This window comes from Physeter macrocephalus, unplaced genomic scaffold (genome assembly GCF_002837175.3).
Source record: "Physeter macrocephalus isolate SW-GA unplaced genomic scaffold, ASM283717v5 random_16, whole genome shotgun sequence".
Lineage (NCBI taxonomy): Eukaryota > Metazoa > Chordata > Mammalia > Artiodactyla > Physeteridae > Physeter > Physeter macrocephalus.
The window spans coordinates 65,718-84,320 of NW_021145303.1; the positions used below are offsets into that span (position 1 = coordinate 65,718).

Sequence of the window (18,603 nt, forward strand, 5' to 3'; positions counted from 1 at the left end):
CCCCTCTCTTCAGAGAGGGCTTCCCTGAGCACCCAACTCAAATAGCAGCCCTCACTATTCTCTATTCTCTTATGCTGCCTCATTTCTCTTCATAGCACTGATTACCACTTCACACATTTCTATTTGTCTACTTGTTTGTCATCACTCCTTCCCTATTCCATGAGAACAGGGACTTGTTTTGTTCATTGCTATATCCCCAGTGTCTAGAGTAGTGCCTGGCACATGGTAGGCATGTAATAAATACTTGTTGAATGAATGGACAGATGAATGAGAAAATTACCATGTCCTTTATCTCTTAAACTAGGTCCTAAGCACCTTAAGGGCAGGTCCCCCCACTTTATCATATTTGTGCCCCAGCGTGAACACTTATGAACACTGACAATATATGTACAGTGATCAAAACAATTTGTAAGTATCATGTAGAAACCAATTTAGCCAAGCACCATGGAATAGGGATTGGAAACACTGGAATTCAAAAGAGCAGAGTTCCCAACCAGGCTGCCACTAAGGAGCTGTGTGGTCTGGAACAAACAGTCCATATGGGCCTCTGTTTTCTCATCTGTAAAGGCAAGTCTTGGACTAGATTTTGAAATCCCGTTCAGCCTTGATATTCTGTGGTTGTAAATTTAGGGCAATTGCACATTCCTCTGACAAACATTTGCGGAGCTAAGTTTCAGGCACTAATGGAAAAAACAAGAACCTCTCAAGAGTTCCCGGACTGAAGGAACAAAATAGGGTCAGCTTGGCTGCAATAAGAGCTGAGCCTTTTATTTTTTTAATTAAACTATAGTTGACTTACAATATTGTATTACTTTCAAATGTATAGCAAAGTGGTTCAGTTATATATTTTTCCAGATTCTTTCCATCATAGGTTATTACAAGATATTGAATATATAGTTCCTTGTGCTATACAGTAGGTCCTTGTTGATTATCTATTTTATATATAGTGGTGTGTATCTGTTAATCCCATACTCCTAATTTATCCCTCCCTCCCCTTTCCCCTTTGGTAACCGTAAGTTTTTTTCCTATGTTTGTGAGTCTGTTCCTGTTTTATAAATAAGTTCGTTTGTATTCTTTTTTAGATTCTACATATAAGTGATATCATATAATATTTGTCTTTCTCGGTCTGACTTCACTTAGTATGATAATCTCTAGGTCCATCCATGTTGCTGCAAAAGGATTATTTTGTTCTTTTTTTAGGGCTGAGTAGTATTCTATTGTATATATGTACCACATCTTCTTTATCCATTCATCTGTTGATGGATACTTAGGTTGCTTCCACATCTTGCCTGTTGCAAATAATGCTGCTATGAACATGGTGGTGCACATGTCTTTTCAAATTAGAGTTTTCATCTTTTCCGGATATATGCCCAGGAGCAGGATTGCTGGATCATAGGTAGCTCTATTTTTAGTTTGTTTTTTTTTATAAATTTATTTATTTTTGGCTGCGTTGGGTCTTCCTTGCTGTGTGCGGGCTTTCTCTAGTTGTGGCGAGTGGGGGCTACTCTTCGTTGTGGTGTGTGGGCTTCTCACTGCGGTGGCTTCTCGTTGCAGAGCACGGGCTCTAGGCGCGCGGGCTTCAGTAGTTGTGGCACCCAGGCTCAGTAGTTGTGGCTCACGGGCTTTAGAGTGCAAGCTCAGTAGTTGTGGCGCACAACATAGTTGTTCTGCGGCATGTGGTTTAGTTGTTTTGCGGGGCTTAGTTGTTCTGCGGCATGTGGGATCTTCCTGGACCAGGGGTCAAACCTGTGCCCCCTGCATTGGCACGTGGATTCTTAACCAGTGAGCCAGCAGGGAAGTCCCTATTTTTAGTTTTTTAAGGAACCTCCATACTTTTTTCCATTATGGCTATGCCAATTTACATTCCCACCAACAGTGTAGGAGGGTTCCCTTTTCTCTACACCCTCTCCAGCATTTATTGTTTGTAGGCTTTTTAATGATGGCCATTCTGATCGAAGTGAGGTGATACCTTACTGTATTAATAGTTTGGGGAGACTTCCCTGGTGATCCAGTGGGTAGGACTCCGTGCTCCCAATGCAGGGAGCCTGGGTTCGATCCCTGGTCAGGGAACTAGATCCTGCATGCATGCCCCAACTAAGAGTCCACATACCACAACTAAGAAGTCTGCATGCTGCACCTAAGAGATTCTGCATGCAGCCAAAGTAAATAAATATTTTAAAATAAGTAAAATAAATAGTTTTGACTTGCATTTCTCTAATAATTAGCTATGTTAAGCATCTTTTCATGTGCCTGTTAGCCATCAGTATGTCTTCTTTGGAGAAATGACTATTTAGGTCTTCTGCCCATTTTTTGATTGGGTTTTTTGGTTTTTTTTGATATTGAGTTGTATGTGCCGTTTGTATATTTTGGAAATTAAGCCTGTGTCGGTCACATCGTTTGCAAATATTTTCTCCCATTCGGTAGGTTTTTTTCCTTTTGTTTATGGTTTCCTTTGCTGTGCAGAAGCTTCTAAGTTTGATTAAGTCCCATTTGTTAATTTTTGGCTTTATTTCTTTTGCCTTGGGAGACTGATCTAAGAAAATATCGCTACAGTCTATGTCTGAGAATGTTTTGCCTACGTTCTCTTCCAGGAGTTTTATGGTGTCATGTCTTATTTAAGTCTTTAAGCCATTTTGAATTTATTTTTGTGTATGGTGTGAAGAGCTGAGTCTTAATAAAGAGGCAGAAGCATGCCCTGGAGTCAAGACTGGGAAGGATATTCTAGGCCAAAGAAATGGCTGTGCAAAGGCAGGAGGCATGGGGAATGGGATATTTGTAACTACAACCATACAACTTATATTACACAAAGAATTTTTGAGACAAAACAGCTTTTGTACGCTGAGAAGTATGCCCTGCATCCAGCAAAACTAAAGTCTCAGCCAGGAAAACATTCACAACTGGAAAACAGCCAGGTGAGGAATGCCACAACCTAAACTGTTCACATTTAGGAAATGACCCGGCCCGTGCCCTCGCTGCTTCCTGTGAGGTCTTTCTTCCCCAACGACCTGGGGCGGCTCCAAGGCCACCTCACACCCGTTTCTACCTCCCTAGCTCACCATGGGCCCTAGGCTGGGAACAAAGGCGGACCAACCAATTGCTACTCGGTGGGATTTGGGTTAAAGGGCAAGGTCTAACCGCAGGTCAGGCGCCCCAAACAGGGCGTGGCGGTTGCCCTTGGCATGACGCAACCTCCCGGTAGTTGAAGCACCCTTGTTACCAGGCTCGCTGCAGGTGAGGCTGGGGTCTGCTCCCCGCTCACTGGTCCGCAGAGGAGCACTTCTGAGGAACCCCTGTTGCCCAGGCGAGGACGAGAGCCCATTGGTCGGGACACCTCACAATACCCCCCCCGCCCCCCCCCCGCGGCCCCCCACCCCCGCGCATGCAGGTTTGTTCCCATTGGTTCGCTGCCTGCCTCGGGAGCCCCCTGTGGCCTCCAACCAGGCAGCCTACTTGGCGCCCCGCAGCGAGTGCCCCCAAGCTGACCCTGTTCCCCATTGGCTGCTCTGGGGGCCGCCGCCATCTAATGAGGAGGGGGGCGCAGAGCACCCGAGCACGCCCTCCCTGCGGCGGGATCTAGCCCTGTAGCCGCGGGACCGGTCAGGGGCCGAAGCTGTGCAAAGGCCGAGAGACCGGCTTCTCGGCGGAGGACACCCGTTCTTCCTCCGGACCTGGTCTGGGTCGCAGCTCGGGCTTCCCGTCGCGGAGCTGTGCATCTCCAATCTGGAACCCAACCCGCGAGGCTCCAGTAAGTACGAAGCACCCACGCAGCGTGCGAACCGGCTCAGGGCGGACGGAGAGAGTGTCCCTGCTCCTGTGTATCCAGTGTGCATCTCCATTTACTTATCCCCTTAATCGTTTATCCACCCATCGTTTATCGGTTCCTTTATTTGGCATTCTGGGTGCACTCGCTGCGCCGCTTGTCCACATCCTTCTCTCCGACGGTGTTGGGAAATCCTGTGCCCTGAAGAATTCGGACTGAGATCCGAACGGAAGAGTGGTGTAGACGAGGGTGCAACCCCGGAGGGACCATGTTCTACTATCCCAGCGTGCTTCAGCGCCACACGGGCTGCTTCGCCACCATCTGGTAAGGGAGGGCTGAGGGCTGAGCCAGGGTGGGCGCACCGGGAGGGGCGCCCAGGGATCCCAGCCTGAGGGCTTCTCCTCTATCCTCACTCCTCGTCCTTCTTCCAGGCTGGCAGCAACGCGCGGCACCCGGTTGGTGAAGCGCGAATACCTGAAGGTGAACGTGGTGAAGACCTGGTAAGGCCCAGGAAAGGCAAGAGGGGCCTGGGGCCATTGTGGGTTAGGGGATGGATTACGCAGGGCTGTGGGGCTGGTCTTTGGCGCAGCGGTGATCAGGATGCATCGTTCCCCCAGCGAGGAAATCCTCAATTACGTGCTGGTACGAGTGCAGCCCCCGCTGCCAGGTCTGCCGCGGCCCCGCTTCTCCCTTTATCTCTCAGCCCAGCTCCAGATCGGCGTCATTCGGGTCTACGCTCAACAATGCCAGTACCTTGTAGGTAAGGCTAGAAGGCTCTGAGGTGGGGCAGAGCTGAGTGGTCCTCCCATGGGCTGGCGCCCTATCTTGTCCTCCCTGCCCGCAGAGGACATCCAGCACATCCTGGAGCGCCTGCACCGGGCCCAGCTGCAGATGCGCATTGATATGGTGGAGATTGAACTGTGAGTGTGTCCCTGGGACCACCCAGTCTTTGGCAGGGAACCTCCCTGCTTGGCCTCAGTCCTTGACAGCCCCCATTCTCCCTCAGACCCAGCCTGCTGCTGCCTAATCACCTGGCCAGGATGGAGACTCTGGAAGATGCCCCAGACCCCTTTTTTGGGATGATGTCTGTGGAACCCCGACTGCCCAGTCCCTTCAATATCCCTCAGGTAGGTCTCATTCCCCCTGGACACCTCAGACTGATGAGTTGCCAGTCTGACGCTGGGGTGGGGGTGGGATGGGAGCCTTCTACAGCTCTGCCCCACAGAACTCATTGCAGTGCAATTGCCATGGTGGACCCATCCAGACAAGCCTGCTGCAGTTACCTATTCAGGACCAACCTAGAGGCAGCTCTTGTCTCCACACCATTCCAAGAGCCAAGTCCCCAATCCACGCCCTCAGTGTCCCTCGGCACTGGGTTTCCCATGTCCTTGTCCATCCATTCCTAACACCCCCTACAGCTTAGACAGTGTTACTTCCTTCCTTCAAAGACACCTCCAGTGGCTTCCCACTGCCAACAGAATACTAGCATTTAAGACTCTCCATACCCTGGTCCAGAGGTAGCCATCCCTAGCCATCTCTCAGCACATCCCCTGGGCATCTCTGGCTCCCAAACACCAGCCTGGCCCCTATGCCCCAAAGATGCCACATTTACTTCTTTGCTTTTGCTGCTTCCCTAGGCCATAATGGTCACCCCTTGTTCTCTTACAGACCTTGCTCAATTTCTGCTCTTTTCCATCAAGTCTTTATATCACTTCTGGCCAGAACCAAATGTTGTTCTAGAACTCAGCACATCGCTAGGGCCTTGTTTATCCTTTGTATTGACTCTTTTTAAAAAAAATTATTTTGTTTTTCAAAACAAACAACTTTTATTGAAGTGTAGTTGATTTACAGTGTTGTGCTAGTTTCAGGTGTACAGTCCTTTGGCTGGCTCTTGCTGGGGTCGTATACAAACTCGTCTCCCCACTAGACCATACAGTCCTTAAGATCAAGAATCTTTTCGGTTCCCTCTGTCCCCAACACTTGACATAAGGATGCAGTACTTCTTTCACAGACAAGTTAACACAGTCTAGATGATTGGGTGGGGGCAGGAATGGGAGGAAAGGAAACCGGCTGGTGAGTGGGTTCACTGCATGCTGCTGTCAGTGCCACAGAATTAGGCATAAAGGGCTATCACTGTCCACTGTCTGAATAAGGTTGTGAAAGTGGGGAAGCAGGGCGCTGAAGCTGAACCCTATCTTTTGTCCCCAATCCCTCCCCAAAGATTCGACACCTCCTAGAGGCTGTGACCCCAGAGAGAGTTCTTGAAGAGATCCCTCCTGAAGTTCCTATAGAGCCAGGTGAGCAGAGAGCCTTCTTTTTGGTGAGAGGCAGAGGAACGTCCAAGAGCTGAAGAAATCACTGTCTTTGAGCTTCTTTCAGGAGCGAGGCCCTGTGAGGGGCACTGTATGTGTATAGTGTCATCACTGCTCACAAGAGTCCTATGAGATCAGAATTATTATCCCCAGTTTACAGATGAGGAAAGTGAAGCCCATAGTGGTTAAGCGATGTGTCCTGGGTCAGCTTGCCAGTGACTAGCCGGGGCCTGACTAGAACCCAGGTGGACTTGACTCCAGAGTCCATGCTTTTGCCTTACCACATGGGTGGGGGACTTGGAAAGAAACAGGGGCTGGTGTGACTTCCCTCCCCTCCAGAAAGGATTCTGGTCACTGCACCGTCTCCCGAGGCCATCACGCTCCTGGAGGCGGAGCCCATACGTATGCTAAAGATTGAGGTGAGCTGAGCCCCTGCACACGGAGCCTGAGGCCCGAGTCCTGCTTCTGCTGGCCCAGCCCCCCTGCATCTTCTGCCCCCAGAGTCCTGCCTTCTCCACCTCCGTTTCCCCACCACTGCCACCAGCGCTGGAGCACCCACAGGCTTCCTTGGTCTGGCCCAGCCCTGTGGCATGTCTCTCAGACAGAAGTGGAATTGAGTCCCCTCGCCTTGGTTCTCCCTCTCTTGACAGGGTGAACGGGAGCTCCCAGAGGTCAGCCGCCGAGACTTGGAGCTGCTGATCGCAGAGGAGGAGGAAGCCATCTTGTTAGAGGAACGTCGGCTAGGCAGGTCCATCGGGCCGCGTAGGGCCCGCCCGGTGCTGGATGGTCAGGCCCCTGGCACGGGCATTTCTGGGCTGGGCAGTGTTCTCATCTCTTCTGTGTTCTGAGCCCTGACCTTCTCTTCGCAGAGTACAAAGAGGAGCTCCGGGTCCCAGAGAGGGAGATCACAATCCCCCCGCCCTCACCTCTAGCTCTTGCAGAGTAAGGGCAGGAACCCCTGGGCCAGGTAGGGGTCATTGCTGGGAGGGTACCTTCATTCTCTTGCCCATTTCCCCTCAGGGTGGAGGAGGCTGCAGAGCCACTTCCGGTTCAGGTCCTGGCCCCCGAGGAGCTGAAGCCACCAGTCTGGGAGCCCGAGGCCCTACTTCCTGGTGAGTACCTGCCATGCCAGGGTCCTTCCCGGGGGTCCCTGCACAGCTGCTGCAGACAGTGGCCCCGTATTCTAACTTGCTGAAGGGAGGACTCTTTAGCATCTCACCTGGGTGGCTTTGAGGGCAAAGGGTGTGGGGCAGAGCTGGGACCTCGAGTGTTTTTGCAGAGGTAACTCCCCCGCTGGAGCTGCGTCTGCCAGTCCCACTCATCCCAGAGGTGAGTAATGCTCCTCCAAGCCGCCTCCTTTTCACCCTCCTCTGCCAGAACTGCTCACCCATTTTCAGTTTCCCCAAGCCGAAGGCCACTGCTAGCTTCCACAGGCCTTTGAGCAAATCAGTAAAAGGTGCCCCTGTCCACACTCCATTTTATCCAGATGGGCACCTCATACAGTGTGGGAGCTGCACCCGCTCCCAGAGGCCCCACCCAAGCCTTCTCCCAGGGAACCGCTAGGGACGGCAGGCTGGGGCCTGTCTGCAGTCCACGAGGACCACAGGGAAAGGAGTAACGGGTAGCCTTGCTCCCACCTCCCCTCCCCCCTCAGCGGAGGAGGCCCCCAGTCGCCCCACCTCCCAGGATCCCACCTGCTCGCCGCCGCCGCCGCCGGTTATTATTCTGGGACCGGGAGACCCAGATCCCCCGGGAGGAATTCCGGGAACAAATGCAAACCAGAGCCCACTGCCGGGAGTGTGTGAGTACAGCCCAGGCTCTGGAGGGATGGAGGGAGGCAGGTGCACGTTGGGCCTCCTAAACTCCCGGGGAGGCCATGAGAACAGTCCCCAAAGTGCACGTGTTGGGGGTTTGCCCACATACCACTTCATTACCCCTCCTAGCACATCCAAGGGTTATCAGCTGAAAGTCCTTTTAGCAATGAGCAGGGCAGGCAGGAGCATGAGCCTGAAAGAGCTAGAAGGCCAGAGGCCCTGGAACAAGGCACTGCAGGTGGATAAGGGGCAGTGGCTCCTTCCTAACCCGGCTTCCGGCCTTTCCCACCACACAGCCAATGGTGCAGCCTCCTGAGAGGATGATCACGAGCCCCGGAGAGCTGTTCCGAACCCCGACTCACTGTGAGGAATGGTGGGAGCTGGTGTGTGGGATTCTCTGAACCCCTATCCCTCACTCTTGGTGTTCCTCACGCCTCAGACCCTCTCCCTGCTGCCCCGTCCTCAGCTGGCCGGCTACCCCAAGAACTGCTGGCTTTCTGGACCCACTGTGCCCAGCCACTCCCGCCAGCACTCAGGAGGAGGCCGCCCCCGGAGCCCGAGGAAGAGGAAGCCGAGAGGGAGGCGGCAGCTGAGGAGGAAAGGAGAAAGGCTGAAATTCCGAGCGATATCGAGGTAACGGCACCCTCGCTCCTTCCTCCTTTTGCCTGAGCTCCAACAGCCTGCTTTTTTCTGCCCGCGTGAGCCGTGGGCACCAGGTCGCAGCCAGGCTGGTTCAGGGCTAGGTCTGCTTCACCCCTGCCCCCAGTGCTTCTGTGATGCTTGGGGCCTTAGTTCTCATTCTCTCACCTCCAGGTCCTGAGGGAGGCCCTGGAGCCCAGTGAGCCCCTCATGCTGCCTTCAGGTAAGTACCTGGAGAAGGGACGGTGGAGACCCACCACCCTGACCACTGTCCCAGAAAACTGGTGCCCCAACTGCTGACAGTTCTTGTCAGCGCACTTAACATAAGGAAGCATAGACTGAGTCTCTTCAGTCCCCTCCCCCCACCCCCTGGGTGCTTTTAACTAGTCACTGCAAGCTCTGGCACCCAGGTGGACCAGGTGGCCCCAAGATCCCAACTGCTCAGGTGCAAACAAACCCACTCAGGACCCTCCCCTCGCCTTGACAGAGATCTCCCTAGAAGCAGCTGAGGAGGAGAAGACCCGCATCAGCCTCGTCCCCCTGGAAGAACGGTGGTAAGCGGCAGCCCCAGCTAGGATGGGCGTGCCCCTCGTCACTGTCACAGCTGCCACCTTCCCTGCTCCACCCAACTCCCGTGTTCTCCTAGGGCCTGGGCTGAGGCGGAGCAGCTAGAAGCCCCTGCATTGCCCGTGGTGCCTGAGCTCCCTGAGGTGCCTGTGGAGATGCCTGTGGAGCTGCCCCCAGAGCCTGAGCTGCTCTCGCTGGAGGCTGTGCACAGGTACAAGGAAGGGTGTGCCTCCATGGGTGGCCTGGGCTGCAGCCTCAGCTCACAGTTCTTGACCCCCACAGGGCAGTGGCACGGGAGCTGCAGGCCAACAGGGAGCCTGACTTCAGCAGCCTGGTGCCACCTCTCAGTCCCCGCAGGGTGGCCGCCCGGGTCTTCTACCTGCTCCTGGGTGAGCGAGGAACGTGTGTGTCTGTGTGGGGGGTGGGGAGTGGACACACAGGCCAGAGGCTGCTGTAGGGACCCTCTCCTCTGACCAGCCCTCTCCTCCCCTCTTGACCAGTGCTTGCTGCACAGCAGATCCTTCGTGTGAAACAAGAGGAGCCATATGGGCGCCTCCTCATCCAGCCAGGGCCCCGATTCCACTGCGGCTAGAGCCAATTTACAAAGCTGCCAGGGAACCGGCTACGTTAAACAATGTCCTGCCTCACTTCTGAACACGGATCTCTATCCTTCTTGCTCCCAGAGCTACTGTTCAAGCAGAAAATAAACTGCCTTTATTACAGGATGGTGTCATGACTCCGTTTGTATCGTCCCACAGCACGACAGACCCAGCCCTAGGGGACACCCCCAGTAAGGCAGCAAATAGGGCTGAGACTCCAAGTGGGTATGAGGCCCAGGCCCAGAATCTTTGGTAAGGCGTGAGCTGGAACTGGGCTGAGAGCTGGTCTCGGGCGTGGGCAGGCTCTGTTCTCTCTGGCCCAGCTGCAGCCCGCAGTCTAGGTGAGGCCCAGGATGGCCTGGAGCTCCTGGGCCTTGTTGCCTGGCAGGGAGCCCAGTGCTGAATGGAAGCTGTCAGTGTGCTGTTTGGCCAAGAACGTGAGCAGGAGCAGCAGCGACGCCTTGGTGTCTGGGTGGAGAGTGAAGGGGAGGAGTCTGGGGAGGGCTGGCCTCCCATCCCTAGCAGCCCCAGGCCCCCTGAGCCCTGCTGCTCCCCGCCTCCCCCCAGCCCTGCCCACAACTGCCACCATCACCTGCTGGGACCTTGTTCTCGGCCAGGATGAGGCTGCAAATGCGCAGGAGCTCTGGAGCCACATCTACAACCTGTGGGGAAAGAAGGGCTGACTCGGGCAGAAGCACCCCTGGGCCCCAGCACTGGGGTGGGTGGTAGGGGCCCCGGAGAGGTCGTCTCCCACCTGGGCTGTTTGAGCAATGCTGATTAACACACATGCCAAACAACTGAACCATGAGAAGAACCCTGAAACAGGGTGGTAGTAAATTTTTTTTTTTTTTTTTGGAGAGCATGAGACTGTGACCAAAGGTATTTGAAATCACCGCCTTAAGACCAAAAGAAGCCCAGACACTCAGGAGCTCCACCCACACAGTAGTCTGCGAAGATGCAAGACAAAGGTGATGGACACAAGAGCACTGGGACATGAGTCCCAAAGCTAGCCACTTGATGCAGACAAATCTCATTCACAAAGTAGAGCTGCTCTGACTGGAAAGGATGGTGGGGTGGCCCAAAGGGCCCAGGCTCCATGGAGCACAGTCTGAAAGAACCTGGTCTAGGAAATCAGCCTCGGAAAGCTGTGACTTCTGGCTCAGACCAGAGGGTGGAAATGAAACCTCCCTGAGGAAAAATGCTATGCGGTGAGAGGAAGCCCCTCCTCCCCCCTTAAAGGCCTTGGCTGCCAATCCTTGCACACCAACAAGAAAGCCGAGAAGAGCAGCTTAAACTGATGCCAACCCTGCCTGTCAATGAGACTGGAGCATCAAGCCCCCCTCTAAGGGCCCCCACATCGGGGTTACCTGGTCAGGGCTGCTCTGGTACAGGAAGTTGAAGAGGTGCCCTAAGGTGACCCACTCCTCCAAATCCTCCTTCAGTGGCAGGGCGTGCAGCAGGGCAGCCAGCACCTGGACACACAGAAGACTCTGGCCTCCAGCCCTGCACCCTCCTCAGCTCCCTGGCCCTGCGTGGCGCCCCCACCCCTCACCTGGGGCTCTGGTTTCCTCGTGGGACTGGCCATCAGCAGGCGGGCAAGTGCCCCACAGATGTTGTCATGGACGCGATCATGGCGCTCCCTCGCCAGAAGGGGCAGCAGGAGCCCCAGCAGCTTAGGGAAGTGTCTGGTCCACAGTCAAGGAACAGGCACACGGGGAGAATGCTCCCATCCCGAACCCCAGGAACACCCTCCCAACCCCATCTGGGCCCCCTCCTGCAAGCCGAGGATACTCCTGGGCAGGGCGACCCCCGTGCTCCGCCAGCACGCCCAGCCCAAAGATGGCATTGCTCCGCACCTCGGGGTCCGCCTCCCGGGCGGTGCTCAATAGCACGGGGAGCAGCCGGGACACAAACTGGGCCGAGGCGGCACCCAGGCCCTGAATGGACTCCGCCAGCGTCCCCATCGCAAAGGACTTCTCTGCCACTGTGCAGCCCTGTTTCTGGTGGGGGGAGGAGTGCGAGTCAGCCTGGACTGGGACCAAGTGGGGAACTGGGCACAGGGGACACAGGCGGAATGGGGCTCGAAGCCAGAGGACAGAGCACTCACCGTCTTGCAGAGCAATAATGGCAGGAAGCCGGCAAAGAAGGGGGCAAAGGCATCTCCCCCGGCCGCAGCGGCCAGGGCAGGGATGGCCTCACCAGCATGCTCCAGCAACATGGCGTCGTATTCAGCCTGCAGGGCCAGGTCAGAGGCTGGACACCAGGGCCAGCTCTGAGACTGGAAGCACCTCCCACTGTATTCCTCCACGGCTGTGGTCTCCCTGAGGGCTGCCCTTGGTTGACAGGACTGGCCCCTTCCAGGCTGGGTTTGTTTGCAGCCCAGCTTTCCCTCCTGGTCCTCCTACTCCCACTATTAATCCAAGCCTGCCCCGAAGCCCCACCTCCAAGAAGCCTTCCTTGAACACCCACTGCCTTAGTGGGAGTGGGGTTTGTTGTTCCGAGCCACTACCAATCTTTTAGCTAGCCCCGTACCCCCAGGCCAATCCAAGCACACTGTCCACCCCGCCCCGTGGAGACCAACTGGGCTGCCTGGTCCCAGTTTGCACCCGTAGCTCTTACCTGGTCCTCATCCTCCTCCTGGTCGGTGTCCTGACAAGCTGTCTGTAGGAAGAGGGTGCTCAGCTCAGTCTGGGCTCTCCGGCCCCTTCTCCTTTCCATGGGTGGAAGGAGGGGGAAGCTGGACTGGCAGCCTCCGGCTAGCCCCACCCAAGGCTGGGCCACTTCCTCACCCTGCAGTCTGCCGGCCCCTCACCTTCCTCTGCAGCACAGCCTTGAGTGCGTGGCAGAGCTCAGCAAGCCGCCCGGGGGGCTGCAATGCCAAGCTCCCAGAGCCACGCAACATCGCCGTCAGGGCCGCCAGCACGGCCATCACCACCTGGCGCTCCCGCTCCCCGTTCACTGCCCGCAAGTAGGATGGCACCACCCGGGCCAGGGCGGCCTGCAGAGCTGGGGACACGATTGGCTGAAGCCTTGGTCAGCCCCTGCCCCCTCCCCACCCACCCCCTGCTTCCAGAGGCCCCAGCCAGGCCCCGGCCTCGCCTTCTCACCAGCAGTGTTGGGTTCCGAGGGGCAGCTTTGACAGGCTTTGTGCAGCGCACAGCAAAACTGACCCAGGGCCTCATGGGCTGCCTTCCGCACGTTCAGGTGAGGGCACTGCGGCACGAGGAGGGGCAAGAAGTGCGTGCTGCATGCAGGGCCGGCACAGCTCCTAGCCCCCAGACACCCCCCGCCCCGCCCCCCGCCCCACTCACCTCCAGCAGTGTGAACACTTCTTCAAAGACAGTCTCCATGTAGGGAAGGAAGGCCACACTGTGGACAGACACACCGCCATGGGGAAGGGGCTCCCAGGAGAGGTTCCCAGTGCCGAGGAGAGGCCGATGCTCACCTAGCATTCACAGAGATCTCCCCCAGCGCAGCACAGGCGTCTTCCTTCTCATCGAAGAAGGCGTTTTCCACGCTGTACCTGGAGTAAGGTGGGGAGGCAGCAGCAATCAGGCGCCAGGAGAAGCAGAGCTGGCCCTGGGCCCTTGTCCACGCCAGGATCCCCCAGACCAGAACGGCACCCTCCGCACCCTGAGATCTCTGAGTCATCCTCCTCTTCCTCGTCCTCCTCCACGAGCTCCTCCTCTTCCTCCCCACCACGCTCAGCGTCAAACAGAAGGAAGGTGCTGCTTCCGTCGTACTGAGGCTGGAATGGGGAGGCGCAGCAGGGACTTTGGCTCAGCTGGGCCCAGGAGAGAGATCCCATCCCAGGCCTGGCCGTCCCCAGCTGGCCCAGCCCACCCTGTCTGCTCACCACAATGCCCTCAGTGGAACGCAGTGACAACAGCATGAGTGTGGTGATTCGTGGCAGGTGGCGAGCGAGGCTCTCACCCATCAGCCCCGATAAGGCTGCAAACAGGCTGTACCTGGCGGAGACAGGCGGAAGCTGTATAGTCCTACCTGCTGTAGCCAGACAGGATGAGGGAGCCCGGGGAACACATGGTCCAGAACCAGAGGACTGGGGTCTGGGTTGGGGCGGGGTGAGGGCTCACTCACGTGCAGCGCCGCAAGTCAGGGTCGTCTACCTGGTCACACAGGCCCAGCCCCAGCTGGCAGCATTCCTCAGCCAGGGGCCTCATGGGCTCCCCTACTGCTCGCGCCAGCGCCCCAAGTGTCTCTGCAGAGGCCAAGTGCTCGGTTAGCACCAGGATGAGGTACTAGGCCAGAGGTGTGCAGGGCCAAGGCCTGAGGGACCAGAGATAGCTGGGGGCGGGGGTGGTTCAGAAATCCCTTCTACTCCTGGGTACAATACGAGCGCAGGAAGACACCTGTGCTGCCCCGGGGCGATCCCGTGAACGACAGGTGAGCATCAGCCCTTCCCTAGCACTGGGAAGCCCGCCTAGGAGTGCCTCGCTCACCCAGGCTCTGGATCCGCACAGGCTGAAGGTCCTCATGGCCTGTCAACAGGAATTCCCGCAGGTGCTCCATGATGGTGGGCAAGTAGGGCAGCATGGAGGCCTGGGCAGCCGTGGCTGCGGCATGGAAGGGCAGAATCAGAGCTGGAGAGTGAGCAGGGACCACCTGCCGCAGGCACCCAGAGTGAACCCATGCTCCCGCCTCCTGCCTCCGACTCACCAATGGCCCCCAGGGCGCTCACAGCCAGCTCCTTGGCCCGGGAGCTGCTGGGGTTCCTCAGAGGCTGCAACATACACTCCATGAGCTCCGTGAGGTGGTGCTGCACTTCAGGCCCTGTGGGAAAGGGCACCCCTCTACCAACCAACCCATGTCTCCTACCTGCCTCCAGGGCAACCCTCCTTGTGGCCCTGCCACATCCCTCTCCCCACCACGGGCAGTGGTTCGGGGAGCTGCACCTCCTGCCCCCTTCAGCCAAAGCGACAGCCCCATCCCCTCCCTCACACCCCCAAAGGGCAACGCCACCTAGGTTCTCCACGAAGTTCTCCAGGGCATAGCAGGCCTTGGCTAGGTGACGTGTGCACCCAGGAGGCACGGACTTTAGGTAGGCGAGGAGCAGTGGCATCACCTCCCCGGAAAAGCTGCGAATGTGGGGCTGGGGGAAGGAGAAAGGTGGCCTGAGTCAGCTCAACTGCAAGGCACGCACCTAAGTACTGATGGCAGCAGGGATGCCTGAGGGATGGGGCTGAGGGGAAGCTGGTCTCTGGGACAGGTGGGGACTCTGAAACAGTGGCTGCCCACGTCGGCCTTGCTGACCTGTAGGTTCTCTGAGAACTGGCCCAGGGCAAAGAGCGCAGCATTGCGCACAACCTGTGACGGATCCTCCAGGCTCCTGCACACGATCTGTAGCAGTGGGGACAGCAGTCTGGATGGGGCAGGACAAGAGGATGGAGTCTGAGGGGCAGGGCCTGAGATCCCTGGGCTGAGCCATTCTGCTGTTTCCCCTGGGAAAACCAAGGCTTTTTGTCACCAGATGGTGAGCACCACCCGCTGACCCTGACAGCTAGGGTATCTTCCAAACCAGGACACTTGAGTGTGAGAGCAGACACATTGATGACTAGGCTCAAAGGACAAGCAGAGACCAGGACTGCCGTGGGCAGTGTGGTCCTCCTCCCCATGGCCCACCCTCACTCCGAGACAGGGGAACACATACCTCTGCCTGATGTGGTCGCCGGCTCCATCAGAGAGCACCGCCAGCACAAGGAGCCCAGCCTTGCGCTGGTACGGGCTCTGGCTCCGCAAAGCCTCTTCCAGCATGGGCATCTAGGGGAGCAGATGGCGCTCTCCTGAAACCCCAGCACGAGCCTGCCCATTCCTAAGGCAGTAGGCCTTCCACACCTACCAGGGCCCAAACATCCTCAGGCTCGGGAGACTAGGCAAACCCGGGGGTGGGAGCACTGGAAGGACAAAGCCACACTTACCAGCAGGGGACAGAGCTTCTCAGGGGGCAAATGGAGTGCCAGCATGTCCACGACCTGGAACAGGACAGGGAGACTTTGCTGACTCCATCTCTGCCCCCCAGCCTCCCCCAATGACCTAACACCCCTGCCCCCGGCCCCTGTCCCACATCCCACCTGAACGGCAAAGTGCTTGGGCGTCTCCCCCACCAGTCCAACATCCAGCTCTTCCTCCTCTGAATCCTGGTCCTCAGGATCCAGCTGACCCAGGGGGGGCTCGGCAGCCATGATGGGGAAAAGGGTATGCAGCAAGGGTGGCAGGAGGCGATTCTTCAGTAAGGCCTTAAAAGGGAGAATGGAACGGTGTCCCTGAGAATCTGTTCCCAAGATGGACTCACATTAGAAATTCCAGGCTTCCAGGCCACAGGGGGTCCAGGAGGAGATTCCCAATCTCCTAGCCAAGAGCTAGCCTGAGTCCAGACCCAGCCTGGAACATCTTAGCTATGGTACTTTACATATCCCCAGACAGACAGAAAGCTCCAAGAGTGAAATGGAGAAGAAGATGGAAGTCAGGTGATGTGTGTCAGAAAGCACTCACCTTGCTCTTGACTTTGACCAAGAAAGTGAGACAGCAGAGAATACGCACACGTATTGCATCACCCAGGGCCACGTTTCTAGCCACCTGCCCAGAGACCAACTCGAATCAGAAACCGGCAAGGAAACTTCCAGCAGAACAAGCAGCAGGGACAGTGCCGACCCCAGGCTCACCTCCAGGCAGAATGTGAGGACCTCTGAGAGGTGGGAGGTGATGATGGGCAACTCTGACTCCAGCAATTCATCCAGGGCCTCCAAGGCCTCACAGGCCTTTGCCTGCCAGACAGAGAAGCCACGGGGTTACTATGCTCTTCTTCAGTGGACCAGGCTGAATGCTCCTGCACCCTCCTTCCAACAGAGCTCCTACCCGAATGTCCTCACCTCGTCTACAGGGATCAGAGTCTGCACGGCCACGATGAGCTTGGGCACCAACGGTCGCACGAGAGGCTGGAGGACACAAGATGAGCTAAATCACAGAAAGCACGATGCAGCCTAATCTCCAGCCCCAGAAGCTAGCAGCTTCCTCGAAGCCTGCACATAGGAGGAGCCTAGGCACAGCCACCCACAGGATCCCCTCTCAACTGTCAGGCAGGACAAAAAGCAGAGAAAGAATCTTAAGTAGCTCTGCATCCTGCAAGGGTGAGGACACGAAAGCCCGAGGGTAAGGAGCCAGGGAAGGTGAAGGCCCACATCTCACCACATCATCAGTGCCAAGGTAAGGGGCCATGGTGGTCAGAGTGCGCAGGGAATAGAAGAGGAGCCCAGGAGAGCCCACATCACCAAGGGTCTCATTCAGAAGCCGAAGAAGCTCCCGGTGGTGGGGGCGGAAGGCCTCAGGCCGGGAGGTCACCACCACACTTAACAGCAAAAGCCCCATCTGCCCAGGAAGAGGGGTAGAGAGGGAAAAGCTTACATGGTCTATCCAGCCTCTGAGTCCCTTCCTCCCACCAACCATGTGATAGTACCTCTCTCTCAGGGACGTGGAGGCTGTGGATACTGTGCTGAAGAAGCTGCATGAGCTGAGGCCAGGCCTCCAGGCCTTCTTTTCGAAAAATGGTAGCTGAGAGCTGGGCCAGGCTAAGACTCACAGAATGCCTGCGAACAGGAGAGATTCCCCACCCCCAATCACCCTCCAGTACCCTTCCCTGTACGCGATGGCCCTGCCTCCACGGGGTGGCCAGGAGAGAAACCTCCAGGTGTGCGCACAGGGCCTCTGCCAAGTTGGGACACAGAAGACAACGACTCAGAGGGATGCTAGCAGCACAGTAGGTGTGCAGTCTGGTGAGGGTGACCTCACTCATGCTGAATTTCAGTTCTGTTCTTCTGACTCGGCCTTGGCAGACCATCACAGCCTACGCTCAAGAACTTTCATCTTTAATACAGCTTGAAAGTCGTTCCTCCACCCTTGGTCTAGAACCTAAGTCCCTGCCCCCCAAGAGCCAGCCTGGAGCTAAAAAAGAAGGCAGAAATCCTGAGAAGCTCTCAGCCTAGAGTCAGTTAGGGCCCTGAGAGGATGCAGGTAGGCACTTACTCTGTCTCTCTCTGGAGGACCGTCACGATCAGAGACTTGATGCTAGAACATAGGTGGCAAGTACTTGGTACCCAAGAACCGCCTCAGCCCGGCCCCGCCCCACCCCTGGCCCCGCCCACCTCTCCCGTTGCTCCGCCGCCAGCCGTCGCCAGCCGGTGCTCAGTCGTCTGCGGGTCAGTACGGCCGCGAACTGGCGGATCTGGGATGAGGAAGGAGGCACGTGAGGGTCCGGGCAGGAAGGTGCTGAGCGGGTCGCCGAGGGCAGGAGCTGGCGTACTATGGGAAACTCAGCAGGAAGCGGCAGGAACCTTACCTGAGGGTCGCCCGCCGAGGCCAGCAGTTCGCAGAGCGCAGGCAGGGAGGCGGGGTCCCTAAGAGCGGTCTGGAGCTGCTCGGTGGCCTAGGGAGAGCCTGGGGTCAGAGTTGGGCCGTTCCCGCAACGCCCCCGCTCGCCCTGGCCCGGTCCCACCGGCCCCATACCCGGCGGATGCGCTCGGTGTCCGGCAGCAGCAGCTCCCGGAGGACCTGTTCCAGGCCGGCGGGCTCCATGGCAGCAGGGGAGCCGCCGCTGCTGGGTCGGGGGTGGGGGAGGGACAGCACGTGGAGTCTCCGAAACCCGCTTCCGGCGGAAAGGGCGTTGCTCCGCGCCCCTCCCGTCACCAGGGTGATTCAACTCACTTCGCGCAGAGCTCGGGCTCCACCACTTCCGTTGGGCGGAGCGCCGGCTGAGCCGCGGAAACAGGGCCCTGGTAATGAAGGTTCCGCTAGCCGACAGTTCCTCAGCTCCGTGAAGAATTCGAGTTCGGAGTTCCGTGCATTTCGCGGCCGACCCGCCTTCCTAGGGGACAGTGCCCTTAACGGCAGGGCACGAGTTA

At 57.1% G+C, this 18,603-nt stretch overlaps 2 protein-coding genes across 6 annotated transcripts; one reads left to right on the plus strand and one right to left on the minus strand.

Moving 5' to 3' along the window:
* Window positions 1-37: 37 nt before the first annotated feature.
* On the plus strand, window positions 38-9,725 carry REC8 (REC8 meiotic recombination protein). 5 transcript variants are annotated; one of them, XM_028483315.2, is made up of 19 exons: window positions 38-4,084; window positions 4,192-4,260; window positions 4,378-4,520; window positions 4,605-4,680; window positions 4,767-4,887; window positions 5,982-6,057; window positions 6,412-6,491; window positions 6,723-6,858; window positions 6,942-7,014; window positions 7,093-7,184; window positions 7,352-7,401; window positions 7,727-7,873; window positions 8,183-8,249; window positions 8,353-8,519; window positions 8,700-8,748; window positions 9,013-9,079; window positions 9,172-9,303; window positions 9,375-9,481; window positions 9,593-9,725. In XM_028483315.2, the coding sequence occupies exons 1-19, from the start codon at window positions 4,029-4,031 to the stop codon at window positions 9,682-9,684; spliced, it is 1,800 nt and encodes a 599-aa protein (XP_028339116.1). In that variant the 5' UTR covers window positions 38-4,028; the 3' UTR covers window positions 9,685-9,725. The 5 variants fall into 5 exon arrangements, with proteins under 5 accessions (XP_028339116.1, XP_028339114.1, XP_028339112.1 ...); XM_028483313.2 differs by having other exon boundaries at window positions 6,723-6,816; XM_028483311.2 differs by having other exon boundaries at window positions 38-3,745; window positions 3,968-4,084; window positions 6,723-6,816; window positions 9,172-9,481.
* Window positions 9,726-9,783: 58 nt separating this feature from the next.
* On the minus strand, window positions 9,784-18,563 carry IPO4 (importin 4). The gene is made up of 30 exons (XM_007130056.4): window positions 18,209-18,563; window positions 18,042-18,128; window positions 17,848-17,927; window positions 17,729-17,770; window positions 17,163-17,292; window positions 16,895-17,074; window positions 16,579-16,644; window positions 16,372-16,473; window positions 16,202-16,285; window positions 15,781-15,945; window positions 15,628-15,681; window positions 15,360-15,469; window positions 14,963-15,071; window positions 14,672-14,801; window positions 14,369-14,482; window positions 14,152-14,265; window positions 13,790-13,910; window positions 13,548-13,659; window positions 13,324-13,439; window positions 13,137-13,214; window positions 13,003-13,060; window positions 12,799-12,904; window positions 12,504-12,697; window positions 12,311-12,352; window positions 11,799-11,924; window positions 11,483-11,691; window positions 11,244-11,376; window positions 11,059-11,163; window positions 10,284-10,353; window positions 9,784-10,159 (listed from the first exon to the last, which is right to left on the minus strand). The coding sequence occupies exons 1-30, from the start codon at window positions 18,275-18,277 to the stop codon at window positions 10,029-10,031; spliced, it is 3,237 nt and encodes a 1,078-aa protein (XP_007130118.2). The 5' UTR covers window positions 18,278-18,563; the 3' UTR covers window positions 9,784-10,028.
* Window positions 18,564-18,603: the final 40 nt, after the last annotated feature.

Excerpts from the sequence above, each read along its gene's own strand:
- REC8 (XM_028483315.2), top strand. The coding sequence starts at position 4,029 with ATGTTCTACTATCCCAGCGTGCTTCAGCGCCACACGGGCTGCTTCGCC. Across the intron at positions 4,085-4,191 it reads GGCTGCTTCGCCACCATCTG|GCTGGCAGCAACGCGCGGCA; the intron begins GTAAGGGAGGGC and ends TCCTTCTTCCAG. Across the intron at positions 4,261-4,377 it reads GTGAACGTGGTGAAGACCTG|CGAGGAAATCCTCAATTACG; the intron begins GTAAGGCCCAGG and ends TCGTTCCCCCAG.
- IPO4 (XM_007130056.4), bottom strand. The coding sequence starts at position 18,277 with ATGGAGCCCGCCGGCCTGGAACAGGTCCTCCGGGAGCTGCTGCTGCCG. Across the intron at positions 13,061-13,136 it reads GAGATCTCTGTGAATGCTAG|TGTGGCCTTCCTTCCCTACA; the intron begins GTGAGCATCGGC and ends GTCTGTCCACAG. Across the intron at positions 11,377-11,482 it reads GGGGGTCGCCCTGCCCAGGA|ACACTTCCCTAAGCTGCTGG; the intron begins GTATCCTCGGCT and ends ACTGTGGACCAG.